The sequence below is a fragment of the Silurus aristotelis genome (genome assembly GCF_946808225.1).
Source record: "Silurus aristotelis genome assembly, chromosome: 16".
In the NCBI taxonomy this organism is placed as follows: Eukaryota; Metazoa; Chordata; class Actinopteri; order Siluriformes; family Siluridae; genus Silurus; species Silurus aristotelis.
In genome coordinates, this window is record NC_139589.1 from 23,101,227 (window position 1) to 23,120,362 (window position 19,136).

At 40.1% G+C, this 19,136-nt stretch overlaps 2 protein-coding genes and 1 long non-coding RNA gene across 3 annotated transcripts in view; 2 read left to right on the forward strand and 1 right to left on the reverse strand.

The window, feature by feature from the left end:
• The window catches only part of atp8b1 (ATPase phospholipid transporting 8B1), a 29,812-nt gene extending 13,429 nt beyond the window's left edge, over positions 1–16,383 (forward strand). The window contains exons 7-28 of the mRNA XM_083563658.1: positions 426–498; positions 622–692; positions 2,622–2,704; positions 3,282–3,440; positions 3,576–3,664; positions 4,285–4,475; positions 4,777–4,985; positions 6,079–6,122; positions 6,224–6,380; positions 6,835–7,023; positions 8,662–8,774; positions 9,292–9,456; positions 9,755–9,866; positions 9,948–10,023; positions 10,155–10,281; positions 11,113–11,398; positions 11,484–11,707; positions 12,195–12,278; positions 12,373–12,618; positions 12,701–12,839; positions 13,241–13,371; positions 14,618–16,383. Coding sequence (XP_083419784.1) covers positions 426–498; positions 622–692; positions 2,622–2,704; positions 3,282–3,440; positions 3,576–3,664; positions 4,285–4,475; positions 4,777–4,985; positions 6,079–6,122; positions 6,224–6,380; positions 6,835–7,023; positions 8,662–8,774; positions 9,292–9,456; positions 9,755–9,866; positions 9,948–10,023; positions 10,155–10,281; positions 11,113–11,398; positions 11,484–11,707; positions 12,195–12,278; positions 12,373–12,618; positions 12,701–12,839; positions 13,241–13,371; positions 14,618–14,839 — 3,190 coding nt within the window. The 3' untranslated portion in view covers positions 14,840–16,383. The remainder of the gene's footprint in view (positions 1–425; positions 499–621; positions 693–2,621; positions 2,705–3,281; positions 3,441–3,575; positions 3,665–4,284; positions 4,476–4,776; positions 4,986–6,078; positions 6,123–6,223; positions 6,381–6,834; positions 7,024–8,661; positions 8,775–9,291; positions 9,457–9,754; positions 9,867–9,947; positions 10,024–10,154; positions 10,282–11,112; positions 11,399–11,483; positions 11,708–12,194; positions 12,279–12,372; positions 12,619–12,700; positions 12,840–13,240; positions 13,372–14,617) is intronic.
• LOC310738625 overlaps positions 15,303–19,136 on the reverse strand; it is a 74,131-nt gene continuing 70,297 nt past the window's right edge. The window contains exon 2 of the long non-coding RNA XR_014537124.1: positions 15,303–15,957. This is a non-coding gene — a long non-coding RNA (uncharacterized lncRNA). The remainder of the gene's footprint in view (positions 15,958–19,136) is intronic.
• dym (dymeclin) overlaps positions 18,061–19,136 on the forward strand; it is a 51,351-nt gene continuing 50,275 nt past the window's right edge. The window contains exon 1 of the mRNA XM_083563761.1: positions 18,061–18,305. The gene's annotated coding sequence lies outside the window, so the exon portion shown is untranslated. The remainder of the gene's footprint in view (positions 18,306–19,136) is intronic.

A 19,136-nucleotide genomic window follows, 5' to 3' on the forward strand; every position in this document is an offset into this window, starting at 1 on the left:
ACACTAAGGCACATGAGACTGTTCTTCACCTCCTTGTTGACTTTTCTCTTCAGATCGTCTCAGATTTCTGATGTCTGTTGACTAGCAGAAGCCTAATTCTGTCATCTAGTTTAATTGTGTCCTGTTTATAGATTTATTATAACAAATGGTGTCGCATTTATTTATTATAAATAAATGATTTATTACAAATGATCACCGACAAGCTGAATGAAATTAATCGACTTGAAATCGAGTTAATGATTTGATTTCTTCTACCATTTTCAGTGTGAGTTTCTTCTACTTAATTTTAAGGAAATTTTTTTGTGTTCATCTTTTCAAAGGGTGCCAAAAAACTGAAAGTCATAATCTGTCTACGTAATCGTTAAATGAGTTTGTTTGCCACTTTGCATCCGTCCATCCATATATTTACACTTTATTACTTACAGTTTTAAGGAGTCCAAGTGGATGGACATTCAAGTTGGTGACGTGGTCCGACTGAAGAAAAACGACTTCATTCCCGTAAGACTCTTCACTCACTAAATGGGTTGTTGGACCTGCTGTAGCTTTTTTTCCCAGTGCATCATGTTTTTTTAGTTCCCATCCATAGTTTTATTTTAATTTGATTTCTTTCACCACATTTAGGCCGACATTTTCTTATTGTCCAGCTCTGAACCAAACAGCCTGTGTTATGTAGAGACAGCAGAACTGGATGGGTAAGAACCTTCTGCTTATGTTCTTCATTTGTGTTTGTATATCCATCTTTTATCTTTTGGTTGCAATTCAACATTGTTTGTTTATCCTAAACGTGCACCCTGTGTCTAAGGCACTTCGAAGACAAAAGTCTAATTTGATAGCATTTCTCAAATGTACATTCTTATTAATATTGAGTGACTCACAAGCATCTTATAAACATCTATCACAGACTCTGATAAGAATGTCTGTGACTCCCATTAGAACAATGCATGTATCTTTTGATAATGATTAGCTCACTCAGACTTTATTACGAGTGATCCTGACTCGATAAAGCATGACTCCGACTCTTTATAAGGCAGACTCAGACTGCATTATAACCCATAAAGAGCAACTCGGACTCCAATAAAACCCATAAAGAGTGACTCAGACTTCATTAAAATGCATTAAGAGTGAGTTAGACTTCATTAAGACCATTCAGAGCGACTCAGACTCTATTCAGAGCGACTCAGACTCCATTAAGACTGATTCGGACTCCATTAAGAGCGAGTCGGACTCCATTAAAAGCGCCTCAGACCCATTAAGGCTTATTAAGAGCAACTCTGACTCTATTGTGACCAACCCTGACTCAAAAGATCTAATCCGACTCCATTAGGAGCCAATCAGACTCCATTAGGAGCCAATCAGACTCCATTAGGAGCCAATCAGACTCCATTAGGAGCCAATCAGACTCCATTAGGAGCCAATCAGACTCCATTAGGAGCCAATCAGACTCCATTAGGAGCCAATCAAACTCTATTAAGAGCGACTTTAACTCCATTAAGAACCGCTCAGACTCCATTAAAAACCACTCAGACTCCATTAAAACCCATTAAGACCAACTCTAACTCTATTAAGAGCAACTCTGACTCCATTAAGACCCTTTATGAGTGACTCGGACTCCATAATCATTTAAAAATTTATACATTAAAAAAGAAAAATCATAATTATAGAAAATGAAGTTAATGTTATTACACACACCTGTATAGAGAAGAGTTTATTATTATATAACTTGATGTGTTACTTCACACATTGATGCATGGTGTGATACGTGAACAAAACACCGCCATGCTGGCATGGAGATTTAGGCGAATGGCCAAATATTTGAATTGAGGGCGTGTGAAAAACAGTCAGCCAAGCGGAAAAATAGCCGACTGCACTTTTTTCGTTCTTTTTTTCTTAAATGCAGTGTTTTAAATGTAAATTGAAACGTAAGAACATTAGTTTGAATTGAAGATTAGACAATATTAAAGTCACTTTTAAAAAAACAAATATAGATATCTTTTATCTGGGTCCTAAATCTGAGATGTGAGAAACCGATAATTGAAGTCAGTAATTTGATTTTGAATGATTGCGCCTGTTCAGAGAAGAGTATATTACATGATGCTTTGTTTCACATATTTATGCATTATGCTGCTTAAACAAAGCACCGATCTTGGATAAATAGACAAATATTTGGTTTGAGAGTGTTTTTAAATACACAACAAAGGCGTGACACGTGACGTGGCGCACATGTCCCTGTTGTCTTCCCCACCTGTTAAATGCGCAGTGTTTTTAGTATAATATTTCACTATTGCTTTCGGGCTGCATGTTATTGTGAGCAGTCAATATTGGCTTTGGTTTCTCGCTCCATCTTTGGTTTAATTGATGAGGCAGAAACTCGACTCTGCTGTCCCATGTTTTTTCAATGATTATGATGGTTATGAATGCTGAATTGTTGCACATCAGAGAAAAGGAACGAGTCAGAAACGTACAAGGGCGATTATGCGACGTAATACCGCTATTGTTAAATGGAGCATGGAGCATTTTTTAAAAGAAATGCTCGGGTGAACCCATTTTACTGTGTTGTGCTCGAACACACAAAAAAACCAAAAGATTTAATTTTTTCTATATTTCTCTCCGTTTCCCTCCAGAGAGACTAATCTGAAGTTTAAGATGGGATTGAAGGTGACCCATGAGAGGCTGCAGGAGGAGAAACAGCTGGGGGATTTTGATGGTAAACATCATTTATGTGACAAAATTCATTTATATTATTAAAATAGTTAAAGCCCTATTGACTGACATGATATTTAGTCCTACAGTAGAGATCCACACCTTGTTCATCTCTATCCTAAAATACATTGTTTGGCCAAAATGATTGGGACGCCTGCATTTCCACCCATATTTGGTTCTTCTGCAAACTTTTACCTCAAAGTTGGAGGCACACACTTTTTAAATAAGATGTCTTTGGATGTAGTAGTTTCCCTTCACTCGATTTAGGAGACCCAAACCGGTCTGTGCTTACACAAAGCCAGCCCCAGGAAGATATCTTTTCCATGGGTGGTAATAGAAGATCTTAAATGGCCTGCTGTAGAGCTCTGACCTCATCCCTGTTAAACATGATGAATTGGAACCCAGACAAAATCTCCACAAGCTCACTGCAGAATGTAGTGGAACATCTTCCTAGGAAAGTGAAGGGGGTTATTACAACAGCGAATAAATGTGGAGATCTTCAAAAAGAAGCAGCATACACATGCTCTAGTGAGCAGACATCTTATACGGTCTCATAACTCTTCTTTGCGCCTGTCTTGCAGCCATGATCATTTGCGAAGAACCAAATAACCGCTTGGATAAGTTCACTGGCACTATGCAGTGGAACAAAGAGTCATACTCACTAGACCTGGATAACATGCTGCTCAGAGGCTGCACAGTCCGCAACACAGAGGAGTGCCGAGGACTCGTCATATATGCAGGTCCGGCAACACAGTAATTAATCTGAGCTGTACAGCAGATAAATCCAGATTAATTATAAGCAGTTCAAACAAATACATTCTGATTAAATCCAAATAGTTTTTATAAAATGAATTGCGTTTTTTTTCCTTTTGAAGGAGCGGACACTAAGATTATGAGGAATGGCGGAAAGACACGGTTCAAACGCACCAAGATAGATTATCTTATGAACTACATGGTGTACACGGTGAGACTTCTGAACAACAGCGTTATTCTATCATTTGTTTCTTCTGGTTGATGCATGACCCTCATTTACATCATTCTGAATGAACATATTTCCTGACTAATTATTTTGTGAATATTTTGAGTTTTGGAGTTTGGCCTATTTTTGTTTTTTCCAAGTGTGTATAGTGTTTGAGGTCCACACAAACACTACACACACTACACTACACTACACTACACTAATCCGGATACATTTGAAAACAGAGCTTTTGCTAAAAAAACTCCCACTTTGCTTGGTTTCCCACAAGTTGCTCATCCACACTGAAACGTCTGAAAACACTCGCGTCCCTGTACTGCGCTTGAGCAAAATGTAAGACGATTCGACCTGCGTTATTTAACCCGCCATTTATTTGCGTTCCGGGAAGTGTTTAGTGTTTACATGGCCAAATAAACAGTCATTTATCGCTTTTACTACCAAAGCTTAGCGTTCACAGGCTAACATTGTAACCTTCTACTATCTACTTACTGCATTTCCTGATCGCGGTCATGAATCCTGTTCAGCGGATTTCTGTGTTTCTCTGAATTCTTCTTGTATCTCATTAAAGAATAAGGGAATAACCTGGTTGTTGTCTTGGTTGTACGCAGATTTTCGTGATGCTAATCCTGATCTGTGCCGGCCTGGGGATAGGACACTCGTTCTGGTACGACGAAATCGGCAGTAAGGCCTGGTATCTGTACGACGGCCTCAACCAGCCGTCGTCCTACAGAGGGTTTCTCACCTTCTGGGGCTACATCATCGTCCTTAACACTATGGTGCCCATCTCACTCTATGTGAGGTAAATATATTCATACTTATATTTATATGTGAAATGGAAAATATGATCAAGGAAAAGTATGAGAAGTTTGAAATCCCAGTACCTCTAAGCTGCCAATGCTAGAACCTCAGGAACGGTTCTTAACTCTCAACTGCTCAAGTTGTATCTCTCTGGATGAGGGCGTTCCCCAAATGCCATAAATGTAATGTAAATGAAACATATTCAAGTCGTTTTCCTGTAGCGCCAAACCCCAAATGGGTTTTATTACTGAAGCAATGCTGACTCCTAACTTCTCCTCTATCCCTCTCTCTTTCACGCTCAGTGTGGAGGTGATCCGTCTGGGTCAGAGCAAGTTCATAAACTGGGATCTGCAGATGTACTACGCTGAGAAGGACACCCCAGCCAAGGCTCGTACCACCACGCTGAACGAGCAGCTCGGCCAAATCGAGTACATCTTCTCAGACAAGACGGGTACTCTCACGCAGAACATCATGGCCTTCAAGAAGTGCACCATCAGCGGCGTCACGTACGGTAAGCGCACCGCAGCGTCACGTAATGCTTCTATGTGGTTGAAAGTGAGCTAACAGGTGAGATGATTCCTCTCGAGCTATGAGATAGCGCAGACATTCTGGGTACGCCTGAAACCTCAAATCAGAAACTTTAATTTACTTGGTATAAATTATTCAGTGGAATACGACTGCTGTTGGATGATGATTATAAAGGTTAAGCTCTGGTTGGTGTGTTCGCTGTGCCTCAGCTGGATCAAACCTGCTCAGTGTTTACAGTACATGAAGATCAGATGAGCTTAACCCTAAAACACCCAATCCCTGGATCTCAGCTCAGGTGTGGTTGTTTGAACCCTGGACACTTTGTCACAATATTGTTCAGGGGATCGGTGTTGAGATACTGTTACACACTAGTAACTTTGGCCGTGTGTGTGTGTGTGTGTGTGTGTGTGTGTGTGTGTGTGTGTGTGTTGCTCATCAGGTTTAAGTTTCAGAGGAATTCATTTACCACAGTTGAGTCACCTATTCAACAATGGTTTAAACAGTCACTTTTGTACCAGACAACTTTTGAATTCTCTTTTCTGATTGGTCAAAAAATTTGATCCTTTGATAGAAGTTTCCGCTCTGTCAATAATATATATATTCATATTTATACGAATGCACTAGTTCTAATACAAATATTTGCTGTAGAAACACGCAAACATGCCGTATAACTGGTTTTGAGAAGACATGTTTGGTTAGGAAGGAGTCTCCAGTGCCAGGGCTTTTTGGAAAAAAAAGTATAAGTAAAAAAAGCACATCAGTACATGATATTACTGTGAATTTTTTCTTGCTGTATAATAATAAATATTGTTGATCATTGTTTTTATTGGTACACATCCCCCCCCCCCTAGTGCATTGTGCTAACTTATATATATTTTTAATACCTTTGCTGTGCATAGTCATTTATCATATTAAAAAAAAGTTTACAAATCTAAATTCTAGGCCTTTTGATATTTTGATATTGATTTGGTACGAATTGATACGGGTCTTAAAAAGGTCTTAAAAAGTGGTAAATTTGACTTTGTGAAACCTGCAGGAACCCTGACTAAACATGCCTCTTTTTCTTTGATCCGAAGGAAATCCGATCACTAAAGACGGAGTGACTGTGGACCGTGCAAACGTACTAAGCATATTTCTTTCTTACTACATAATAAATATACTGTACTTTACATATAAATGCTGATTTGGAGGCTCACGAGTATCTGAATTTTCCCTGTGCAGCCTGTTGACTTCAGCTGGAACAAGTACGTGGACAGAAATTTCCAGTTCTCCGACACCAAGCTCGTTTCCGTCATCCGATCGAAAAAAGACCAAGACGTGCTGGAGTTCTTCAAGCTGCTTTCACTCTGCCACACCGTTATGGCAGAGCATAAGGATGGTAAGATCTTGAACATACGCTGTGTTGACAATAGTTTGCGGACACCTGTGCTTTTTGAGCATCGCATTCAACATTTTGTCCCACAGACATTAGTGTTCATAAGGGGTGTTAGTAAAGTGAGGAACTGATGTAGGTGAGGTAAGAAGGTCTGGGGTGCAGTCAGTGTTCACTTTTCATCTCAAAGGTGTTTAGTAGGGATGGAGCTCTATAGTAGGCTACTCAACGATCTTCCTCTCCAAACTATATATTCATGGCTTTGTGCACATCGCAATGCTGGGACAGGTTTGGGTTTCCAAGTTCAAGTGAACACAATATTTTATTGGAAGAAAGTTCAGGTGTCCCGGTACATTTGTCTGTATAGGGTACATCTATTAAAATGAATTGTGGAGGCATCATGGCCACAAGAGCGTTCCCTCGAATTGATTGTTGTCTTGGATGGTTTCCTCTTTCTCAGGTGAGCTGGTGTACCAGGCTGCGTCTCCGGATGAAGGCGCTTTGGTCACAGCGGCTCGCTGCTTTGGCTTCGTGTTCCTGTCGCGCACTCAGGACACCATCACCATCAGTGAGATGGGGACGGAGGCCACATACGAGATGCTCGCTCTCCTAGACTTCAACAGCGACCGAAAACGCATGTCTGTCGTCTGTGAGTGCTCTAGGTTTACACTACAGTGCACTTTCTTTTTCACTCCATGCTCCTTGCTGACTCATCACTATTTAAAGCCCCTTCAGCCGCTCCTTTGCGCACTCATTTGCTTGGTTTGCCAACCATTACAACTTCTTACGCGAATTTCCTTTGGAAAATAGTCTTCGGTGACATCTTCAGCGACAGTGAAAACTTCGACACGTCTGACCTTTCGGTGTGCTGTGAAATCTGTCGGTTTTTAGCGCACAGTGTCGGCTCTGCTCTGTAGGATCTTTTGCATACTGGCCTGCTGGTATGATTTGGCTTTCCAGACTTATTTGCTTCGAAGCCAAAGTATTTTCACACAACTTGAACTGTTGATCTTATCAACCCACACCAGCCACAAACACTGAGAGTCTGCAGTATCTGTAGCTCTTCTCACATCTTTTTTGGTCTTCAGAAAGTTTTGGTCACACTACATTTTTGGTTTCCGAAAAGCAATAGAGGTTTCTGATTGTTGAAATGTAATTTTTATAGCTGCTTTTATGTACGAGGTGGTATCAAAAAGACTCGCTCTGTTTACCAGGAAGTACTTTATTTATCTACATTTCCACACCATCACCTTCAAAATAGTGCACCTGCACAGCAATACAGCGCTCCCCGCGTTCCTGCCGCTTCTGGAACGTGTCCTGGAAGTTTTCTGTTGAGCACCTTCTGCGATTCGCGCAAGGATCTGCACAATGGTGTCAAAACGACGACCTTTGAGCTTTTATAGATCATCTTCAAGAAGACGGTGAAGTCCGCAGGAGCCAAATCTGGCGAGTAGGTTGGGTACGGAAGTGAGATCACGTGGATTGTTCTCCTCGTCTTATCTCTCGTCATCTTCCGGTGACGTTCTTCCACACGTGCCGCTCGAAACACCTCAAACGACTCGGCGCAGCAGCAGCATCGCCGTATCAAACGTGTCATGTCAAACGTCTCTGTGGCAGATTTTCCCAGTTTTACACAGGATTTCACGTTTGCTCGTTGTGAACTTGCTGTCCGTGATCAAATCCCAGACGTGGTAACTCACGTAGTCGGAAGAGCACCAGTTACACCATCAGTCTCAACTTTTTGATGCCACCTCATAAAATATAGCAGGAAGTCATGACATCATTCATGGTCCAATGTTTCATTCTTTAATAAAAAACTTTTTAGATTTGACCGATTGCTCTAATATAAGAGGATTAAAACACTTTAGGATGTACAGTTACATGAAAATCAACTTCAGGGTAGCAACATTTAACTCCGATTTCTCAGATCAAACATTGTGTGTTGATTATATACCAATATGCCAGTATGCAGTACACGTCAGTATAAATCTACACAGTTTATCAGGAAAAAAACAGAAAGTGTGTGGAGTTTGGTAGTGTTTCCTCTTTACATATTCAGAAATCTTTATTTCTCCCTACATTTCTTTTCACATCTGTATCTTTTTTGTTGTTTTGCTTAACTGTATTAATGATAGTCCAAAAGATCATTAAATAAATAGGAAAATACCTCATGAATAAAATCAGAACTGTGAAAAATGTATTATCATTAATAAACGATTATGCCAGTATTCAATATTGTGAATAATCACATTAATAATCTAGAAAAAAATCCCCCCCCCCAAAACAGTGCGGCTTCCAAACGGTCGTATTCGACTGTACTGTAAAGGAGCCGACACTGTGATCTACCAGCGCCTCAGTTCCGACTCATTACACACAGCGACCACAGAGGAGGCTCTAAACGTAAGTGTGATCTCGTACTCGTTATATGTAATATATGAAATGATCTGTAGTTGACGGTAGAGGTTGACCGATTTGGATTCATAGGCTGGATCATACTTGCCGATAACCGATTAATCAATAACTTTATTAAACATGTTTTATTAAATTATAATAATTAAATATTAATACATTATTCATATAAATAAATATTAAGGGGAAAAAAAAACATTGATTCCAACTGAAACAAAAAGTAACAGAATAAATAACATAAAAAAAAAAAAAAACCCCAAACACTTCAAATAAACAGCACGTGGTGTCATTGATTTGCCTCTAGAGGCCGCTATTGTACTGAATTACGCAATTCGGAAAACGGGTATGGATTTTTTTCCAGCAATCAAATATCAGTGCCGATGAATCGGCTGAACCGATGAATCGGTCGACCTCTAGTATGCAATCGGGTAAAAGATGATGATGATGGTAGCAAATCAGCATTGAAGCATAGACTGGGAAATTTCACACGACGTAATATCTTTTGTAGATTTTTGCCAACGAGACTCTGCGCACATTGTGCCTGTGTTATAAAGACATCAGCGACGCCGAGTTCGAAGTGTGGACTCATAAACACAAGGAGGCCAGCGTGGTCATGTCCAACCGGGACGAGGCTCTGGATGCAGTCTACGAACTCATCGAGACGAACCTGATGGTAAAGGCGTTGCTTTGTTTTCCGCATGCCTTTTAACCCCATAGTTTCCACAGATGCATTGTGGCATTATAGCGTGTAACGAGGCTGCTTAATCTAGCAAGAATTAGATTATATTTAGATCATTATTTTGATGTAATTACATTTACATTTTTTCATACAAGTGCATCATTTTTTTCCATTCGCCATTACAGACACATTTGTTCTGATTGTGTTCTTCGTATTGATTTGATTTATTCCAGTATAAAAAAATTTTTTGATATGGTTTTGATGACTTGGTTTTGTTTCTACGTTTCTGCAGCTGATCGGAGCAACCGCCATTGAAGACAAGCTTCAAGATGGAGTTCCAGAGACCATCGCCAACCTGGCCAAGGCTGAGATCAAACTTTGGGTTCTTACTGGGGATAAGAAAGGTCAGTGGGCAGCTGAAGTATAATTTGTGGACAGTGTTTTTATTTTGGCATAAGTAATTAATGTGCTTCCTGGTTGAACAGAGACCGCTGAGAACATTGGCTACTCTTGTGAGCTGCTGACGAATGACATGACTATTCACTACGGAGAGGATGTAAAGTAAGTGTCCTGATGGTCTATGCACATTTTTTTTGGTTGCTTTTTGCAATTGTGTACGAGAGAGAGATTGAATGAAAGAGAGGTATCTTGCATTTGTCACCATTTCTGTCTTCTTCTTTTTTTTTTTTTAGTCAGAAGTTGTTTGACAGACAGGCCAAGCGGAGAAGCGAGACTGGCGCAGGAAGCAAGGGCAAGATACAGGAGCAGTTTTTCCCCGACTCTGGCAAGAACGCTCTCATCATTACAGGAGGATGGCTGGTGAGAAGAAAATTTTTTATCCAGTGTGTCACAATAGACGTAATCACATACGAAAATCAGGCAGAACTTTATTGCTGTTGAAGTGAAGAACATGATGATCTCTTCATCATGGCACCTGTTAGTGAGTGGATTTATTTATCAGGCAGCATGTGAACACTTTGTCCTGACATGCTATAAGCAGGAAAAATGGGCGTAAGGATTTGAGAGTTTGACAAATTGTGACGTCTAGACGACTGGGTCAGAGCATCTCCAAAACTGCAGATCTTGTGAGATGTTCCTGCTCTGTGGCTATAAAGTTAAGCCTGGTCAGTGTAAGTATCTAAATGGACAGACAGAGAGACAAAGCCACACAGAGCGACATGGCAGAGAGTGAGAGAGCCAAAGAGTGAGAAACAGATCTAGAAATCTGGAAAGAGTTACAGAGAGAAGCCGAGATGGAAAAAGAGACAGATAGCAAAGTGAGAGTCACAGACTAATAGATACAAAAAGATCATAAGAATGGACGACGGCAGAAGAGACAAAGGATGAGTGTTGGAGTGGGACCAAGACAGACATTGAGAACGTCTGTTGGGGAAAGAGGCTGGCACGGAGAGAAAGAAATGCTGAGAAAAACAGAGACACGGACACAAACCAGACAGACACAAAGTAAAGGATAGAGAGAGAGAAATAGAATACAGACCCTCATGAAACCCAGACGTAATTCCGTAATAAATCAGCTTGCGGAAACTGGTTCCAAAAACCGTTAGCATTTTGTTTAGCATCTTCATCAACACTAAACACTTTTTACTGTCTTTCACTCTCTTTTTCTCTCTCACTTGTTTTGGTCTGCAGAACGAGATTCTGTACGAGAAGAAAAAGAAGCGTCGCCGTCTGCGCCTCCGGCGTCTCGGGAAGCGCGTTCCCCCTTCCAACCCTCAGGACGGCCAACCCCTGAACGACTGGGAGAAAGAGATGAGGCAGCGTGACTTTGTGGACATGGCGTGTGAGTGCAGCTCCGTCATCTGCTGCCGCGTCACCCCGAAACAGAAGGCCAACGTGGTGAGCTTGGTGAAGCGCTACAAGAACGCCGTAACCCTGTCCATCGGCGACGGAGCCAACGACGTCAACATGATAAAGAGTGAGCAGCCGAAAGGGAATCTCGAAATCAGAGTAGTTCCAAAGTAATGATCTCCTATAACACGACTTTTCCTGTCGTTCTGCAGCTGCAGACATTGGAGTGGGAATCAGCGGGCAAGAAGGCATGCAGGCGGTGATGTCCAGTGACTACGCACTCGCTCAGTTCCGCTACCTTCAGCGCCTCCTGCTGGTGCACGGCCGCTGGTCCTACATCCGCATGTGCAAGTTCTTGCGCTTCTTCTTTTTCAAGAACTTCGCCTTCACCCTGGTTCACTTCTGGTACTCGTTTTTCAGTGGATATTCTGCACAGGTGAGGGACGAAATGCAGAATTCAGCATGAGCAGAGGGCTTTCTAGGAACACCTTCTGATTTTAATTGAGATGGTGTGATTTTTGGTGATTTAAAGTAAAAGTAAATTTGTATTTATTTATTTTTTTATTTTTTTTTATTTAGAAACAGATATGATTTAAAATGGATTAAAGTACAATATAAAAAAAAAAAACATACCGTATTTTCCAGACTATACTATTTATTTATTTATTTATTTATTTTAAAAACCCATCAATCGTAAAAGTATTAGTAACTGTTCGAAACCATTAAACTACTAAAATTTTACTTTTTTAAAAACTAAAAGTACATAAAATCTACTTCTAGTCTCAGAAGAATCTCACCTTTAATTATATAATTTAAATATAATCATAATTTCTCACTAATTGCTTTATTCATTTAATTTTAATTTAGAAAAATTTTTTTGCTTTGTTTTCTTTATTATAGTGACATTTTTTGTCATTTGCTAGATTGCTTACGAAGATTGGTTCATCACCCTTTACAACGTGCTGTATAGCAGTTTACCCGTCCTCCTTGTGGGGTTGCTGGATCAGGTGACGTCTTTGTTGAACAGCTGCATTATTTTACCTCTTCGATAAGATTTAAAGATGCATTTCAACTAATATTTCTTTCCCTTCTCACGCGTAGGACGTGAACGACAAACTGAGCTTGCGCTTTCCGAGGTTGTACCTTCCGGGTCAGCAGGGGTCGCTGTTTAATTACAAGAACTTCTTCATCAGTCTCTTTCAAGGCATCTTCACGTCCCTCATCATCTTCTTCATCCCATACGGAGCGTTTCTGCAGACGATGGGGCAGGACGGAGAAGCGCCGTCCGATTACCAGTCCTTCGCTGTGGTCACTGCGTCCTCGCTCATCATGATCGTCAACCTGCAGGTATCGCGTCCTGAAACGAATTGTGCTGAAGGTTTTCTGAGTGGTTTGTTGTTTGTTCATGTCATTTCCTGTCACCGATCAGATCTCCTTGGACACCTCGTACTGGACTTTTGTGAACTGCTTCGCCGTGTTGGGAAGTATAGCCATTTACTTCGGCATCATGTTCGATATACAGAGTGCAGGAATACACGTCATCTTCCCATCCAACTTCAAATTCACTGGTATGTGATTCTTCTGTAATGCCATTCGTGTAAAATGTTCATAAAATTGTATATTAGGGGTGTTTTCGAAAATATTAATATTAACATTGTTTTCCCGGCCGCTAAATAGATAGCAGTCTTCCTATCTCTAAACTTACACAGCGACAGGAAGTACTAGCATTAGGTCATGTTAGCGTTAATATCCGCCCGATTCTTTTATACTCGACTATAAGATTATAATAATATAGTTGCAGCTTCCATTTTGGAGACGACCTGATCTTCATTTTTCCCTTCATGTGGTACTTTACAAAGTAAATGACGTACATGTGAGCAAGAACCCGGGAGCCGTAATTTATTTACTGCACAGTTGATAATCAGTGCATTTTATTTGTTGTATTTTTTTTTTTTATTTCCATCCACAGGTGTCGCCGCTAATGCACTTCGGCAGCCGTACCTGTGGCTCACTATCATTCTAACAGTGGGCATCAGCCTCCTGCCAGTCGTCTGTATCCAGTTCCTCTGTAAGACCATCTGGCCCACAGTCGGAGACAAGGTACAGGATTAACCTGTTGAAATACTCGGCTTCAATGTTCCGAAGAGATTGTAGTGATCAATCCTTTTCCATTTGCCTTTTCAATCCTGCATATTTGGAAAGAGGAGACGTTTGTTTTTAATGGAAAACCTGTAAGAATTTTGATTAGGGGCCGACTGATTTTATTGATACTGGTATCCAGGTTGGATCGTAATTGCCGATAGCAAATGAATCAACCGATTAGTTTTTTAAATCAATAAAAAAACAACAGTAATGAATCTTGAAAATGTGCAAAACGAAACAAATACGAATATATATTAATAAATATTGAGGAAAATAAAATACATGTATTCAAACTGAAACAAAAATCAACACTCCAATTAAATAAAAACATACAAAATTAATAAAAAAAAAAAATACAAACAGCAGGCTTTATTGATCCGCCACTGGAGTACCGTATAATTCTCAGCCTCTCCAGCCACAGAGGCAACCCGGAAAAACTATCGTTATGGATTTTTGCTGATAGTTCCAGCAATCGACCATCTGTGCTGATTCGACCTCCATTTTTATGATAAAAGCACAATAGCAGTCATGTGATTTCCAAACATGTAATACAGTAAATAAGAATACTAGGTATTTTTTTAATTCTTGCTTATAGGTTTAATAATAAGTCAATAGGAAACCTGTATATTTTCTGTAAGAGGGTTATAATTTAGTATTTCTTTAAGAAGTCTTCACTCTCATGTTATTTAATGTATGAAGATGAAGCTATAGATTTTAGTTTAGAAACTAAACTCTGAGGCACACTATAGTTGTGGTACTGCGACAAGCTGCATATTTATTTTCCCCAAATTAATTTGAGCAGAGTTGAAAAAATGAGGGGCCGGGGAGAGAACAATTGTGTATAACTGCTACAGTGATTCAGATCACTGCATTATAACTATTCTACAAGATCGTCAATGATTAATAAAGTATTTAGAATTATAAATGCAAGAAGTATGACATAACACCGGTGGTGAGATCTTTTATTCCTCACTTACTGTCTCACAAAACCGCGTTTCACAGAGACATGCAACACGGTGTAATAGAGTTTTTATTACAATTTTATTGCAAATGAATTTTACAAGACTCTCAAATGCCATGTTTTTTTTTTATTTCTTTTTATTGCACTTCCAACACACACGAGTGTTAATAATTCATTGAATTCCTGTAGGTTAATTATTATCATTCAAGCGTCTCACCTGCGCATCTATTTTCCAACCTGTAGGTTCTCAGAAACAGGAAGAAGTACGAGATGGAGGAGGAGCAGAAGAAGAGGGTTCCAGCTTTCCAGCGTGGCGCTCGATCACGCCGCTCCGCCTATGCGTTCTCTCACTCCCGAGGCTACGCCGATCTCATCGCTTCGGGTCGGAGCATCCGCCAGAAGCCACGCAAGCGTACGGATATTAGCGAGGGCATCAGGGAGGAACCCATAGCCGAAAACGTCTGACGTGGGCGGAACAACAAAATGCCCTCCTTCCCTTTCACACAAATTTTACACGTTCATTCAGCTTCTTTTTTAAATTAATTCGGAAAATGACGCGTACGAAGAGATTGCAGATCCGTTTTTTTGTCATTTTGGCTCTTAAAACCCCGGGACCGGTTGATCTGCTCGCCTTCTTTTCACTAAAGAAAAATTGAAACCGAATCCAGGGGAGAAGAGAGTAGGGAAGGTCACGTTAGGGACTTCGAGAAGCTCAACACAGCATCGGTTTGAATTGGCGATAAAAAGAGCAGAACGAACCAAACGAGAACGTTTACACGACGTGTAGTGAGCGAGACTTTCTCCCACTCACCAAAAAATAATAATAATAAAGAAAACTAGCGCTGGTTTTAAAAAGAATATACTGTGCATTACAAATACTAGATATCTCAGGATTTTATCTTTCCACTTTTTGTTTGTTTGTTTTAAAAAAAAAGGTGCGTTATACAGAATGTTCATTCATTCTAACAATAAAGATGAAAAAAGTCAAATATTGCTTAAAAACACAAGGGTAAATATTTGGTATGTTTTAATAGGATTTTTCGTATTTCACAAAATCACTGAATTTACTCGGCATGTCGATGCTTCATGCAGCTCAAACATCGATGCAAACAAAAATCTTATAAAAGAGGCATTCATTTTTGTTCTAACTGAAATGTGATTTATATATTTTTACGTAATCAAACACAATCGTGTACTATGGAAACGTCTGTTCACGTGATGCACCTTTAAAACCCTGAAACTCCTCCCATGCCTTCCCTCAAGGTCATGTTCTTTTCTCGAGAACGAGATCATAACGTCTCTTAATTTATATATAGGTTTGTGAATATTTTTTTCCTTTTATCACATGAATATCGACTGTAAAGCTCGAGACTTTCGTTGTCCACGTGGGATTATGCTCGAGCGCACGTTTCTTTTTTTGGGGGGGGGTGCGTGTGGGATGTCGCAGGTTGGAGAACTTCTAAACAATGTTTACACTAAGATAACTACTATTGCACTTCCGTCTCTAGTTGAGTAGATCAGATCAGAATGGTGTCATTTTCTTTACACACTTTGACTAGTGTTTGTTGTTCTTTTTTTTTTTTCTCTCTCTCTCTCTCTCTCTCTCTCTCTCTCTCTCTCTCTTTCTATTCCTTCATGTTTTTCGTGTCAAACATTTCCCATATGTTAGAAAACAAAATTCTTTTAACGAACTGACAATTTAGTAGGATTAATACTCTACTATGTATCAGTAATAGAATTGGTAAGTCGAGAGAAATGTCTATTTTTAACCAACAAAACAACAACAAAAAAACCCAGACGTACTGTTACATATTTAAACTCGATCTGCCATGATGATTATTTGTTGTGCCTTTGTACTGTTTTCTGAACAGGAAAATGTGCCTGAATCGCCAGCGACGCCAGTGCCGTATGTTTAGATAGTCAAATAAAACTACATTTTACACAATGTTGTTTTTAATGTATTGTAATATACTTTGTACAAATAACTATAAATAAAGGTGTACAAATAACCGTTGGTTTGTTGCGAGTGTTTGATCCCAGAACGCATGCTCTTTTATACCTTGTGGAATTGTGAATATCCTGCGGTGTACCTACAGTAGATCCACTACAAATGATGCAATGCAACGCTATTTTCTTTTACCAAACACATCTATTTATGTCCAGATGTTCTACTTTATTTTTATTTAATATTCCTTCTTTAGGACTGTGGTGAGACCTGAGATGTTGTACGGTTTAGATACAGTGGACTTGAGTAAAAGACAGGAGCTGGAGCTGGAGGTAGCAGAGCTGAAGATGTTGAGATGTTCATTGGGAGTGACGACGATGGACAGGATTAGAAACGAGTTTATTAGAGGGACAGCGCATGTAGGATGTTTTGGAGACAAGGTGAGGGAGGTGAGATTGAGATGGTTTGGACATGTGCAAGAGGAGGGACATGGGATATATCAGTAGGATAATGCACCAGGTGAGGGAAGACATGCAGGTAGTTGGTTTGAAAGAGGCAGATGTAGAGAACAGGGGGGTATGGAGACGGATGATCCGCTGTGGATCCCTCTAATGGGAGAAGCCAAAAGAAGAAGAAGAAGATTACTTCTTTATCTACCCCTAATGGGAGAAGCCGGAAGAAGAAGAAGAAAATTCCTTCCTTATCATGAAGAACAGCTTTACACACTTTTGGAATGCAAAGATGTTCTTCACTAGTTGGAGATTTCTTGTTCATCTCAGACCATTTCAATAGGATTTAGGTGCGGTGACTGGGCAGGACTCTATGGTTAGATATCACTCCAGACGACTGTTTGATCTCGAAATAACACTTACACAACTCTGACTCGAAGTCGGTCCCAATGAGCCGCAATTCCTGACGGTGTATTTTCAAGTATGGAATGGGAAGGAACTGCCTAAGGTGACAGTTTCAGGGAAATGAAAATCCCTAATTATATAACATTGTTTATTGCAAATTGCAAAAGGAACACGTGTCTCTTAACACCATAAAGGAAAAAACAGTGGTGAACCGGGGACAGGGTCATGGGTGGGTGATGCTCATTGATGCCTGGGGATCGAAGGCTGGTCCAATTCAACAGACAAGCTCCTTTAGCTCAAACTGCTGAAGAAGTTCATGCTGTTGATGCTCCACGGGTCTGAACTGTTTTAGCAGCAGGTGGTCATAATATTATGCTGATCTGTGTATCTTCATTATAATACGTATAATGATATATAGATATGTAACTTGACATATTCATTATAATGTTTTCATTCTATTTACACTGAAATGATTAGCTAATTCTATGACTATCCAAGGTATAATAAGTTATAGTTCAAATAATGGGGAAAAAAGTTTAATGTGTGTTTTATCAGATTCAGTAATGGAAAATCCATTGTATTTTCATTATTATTAATCAAATCAGATGTGTTGACTATTCAAAATGTTTTATTATAAACCTAGGACATTAAAAAATATATATATATATATATTACTCACCATTCACCTGTCAAAATCGAAGAATTGGCAACCACGCATGCGCACTATCCCTCCCACGAGTTTTTTTCGTTACATTTACGCACTGAATACTTCCGTATTGGTTTTCAAACAAGTCCCGCCCTTTGTGATTGTGATTGGCTGATGCCTCATTATAGGCCTTTCCGATTGGATAATGATTCGAGTTCCGGCCAATCAGAGCACGCGAGGCGGGTATTATTGAGATGGGAATAAGAAGGCTTCAGGTGCAGTTGTATGGTCGCTGGGCGACGTGGACGGCACGTCAAAGCCACTGGTTGGGAAATGCTAGCTAACGAGCTGAACTGGCTAGCACACATTCCTGACGAAGAGGCTTTACCTTTAATAAGTTCGCATTACGGCACAAAGACCTTTCGTCAAGGATATTATACATATTTATATTAAAAACCCAGAGCTGCCATAGCCGCCATTTTGTAGGTGAGTTAGCAAAAAAACACTACTCATTTAGCCGGCTTGCTAGGTTGCTAAGCTAACTGTGAATCTGCGACAGCACGGGACCACTGAATTATATCTATAATTATATGTAAATGTGCATATTTAAAGAGAAAAAACAGTGCGCGCAATGCAATAATTGTGTTTTTGTTTTTAAGTTTTAATGCTAGCTTTGGAGAAACTAGCCAGCTCTGTCATCTTTGCATGCAAGTTCTAAAAACTTCCGGGTTGCATCACGTGGTTTAGGTTCAGTCTAACTAGTTAGTTAGTTGGTTAGTTAGTTGCTGGTTAATAGTGCAGCATGACGAGCCAAACCGTTTCCCAACTCCAGGTGCGAAAGGGTTATGACGTCATTCAAGCGTTCTGACGTCCCTGGTTCTCATTGGCTGATCTGTTTCCTATTTAAAACTACTTTAGAGTGTTTTACTTAAATATATACGTTACAGCAGTGATAAATCTTACTTTGTATATTACAGCCATGTTGGGAAGGGCAGGGTCAGGCATAATACAGCACCTTTGGAGCATAGAGGTTTAAGGGCCTTACCCAGGGGCCCAGGAGGGGCACTACTTGATGATACTGGGGGGTTAAACCCTCGGCCGTCTGAGTTTCAACCACTGTGTTATGGCTCAGCTTTCTGGGTTTGGTGAACGTGTTTATGGGGTAGCTCGGTGGTTAAGGCTTTTGGTTACTGATCGGAAGGTCAGTATCATCACTGTTGGGCCCCTGAGCAAGACCCTTACTTTTTTGTGCTCCAGGGGTGCCGTATCATGGCTGACCCTGCACTCTGATCCAGCAAGCTGGGACATGTGTTGTCA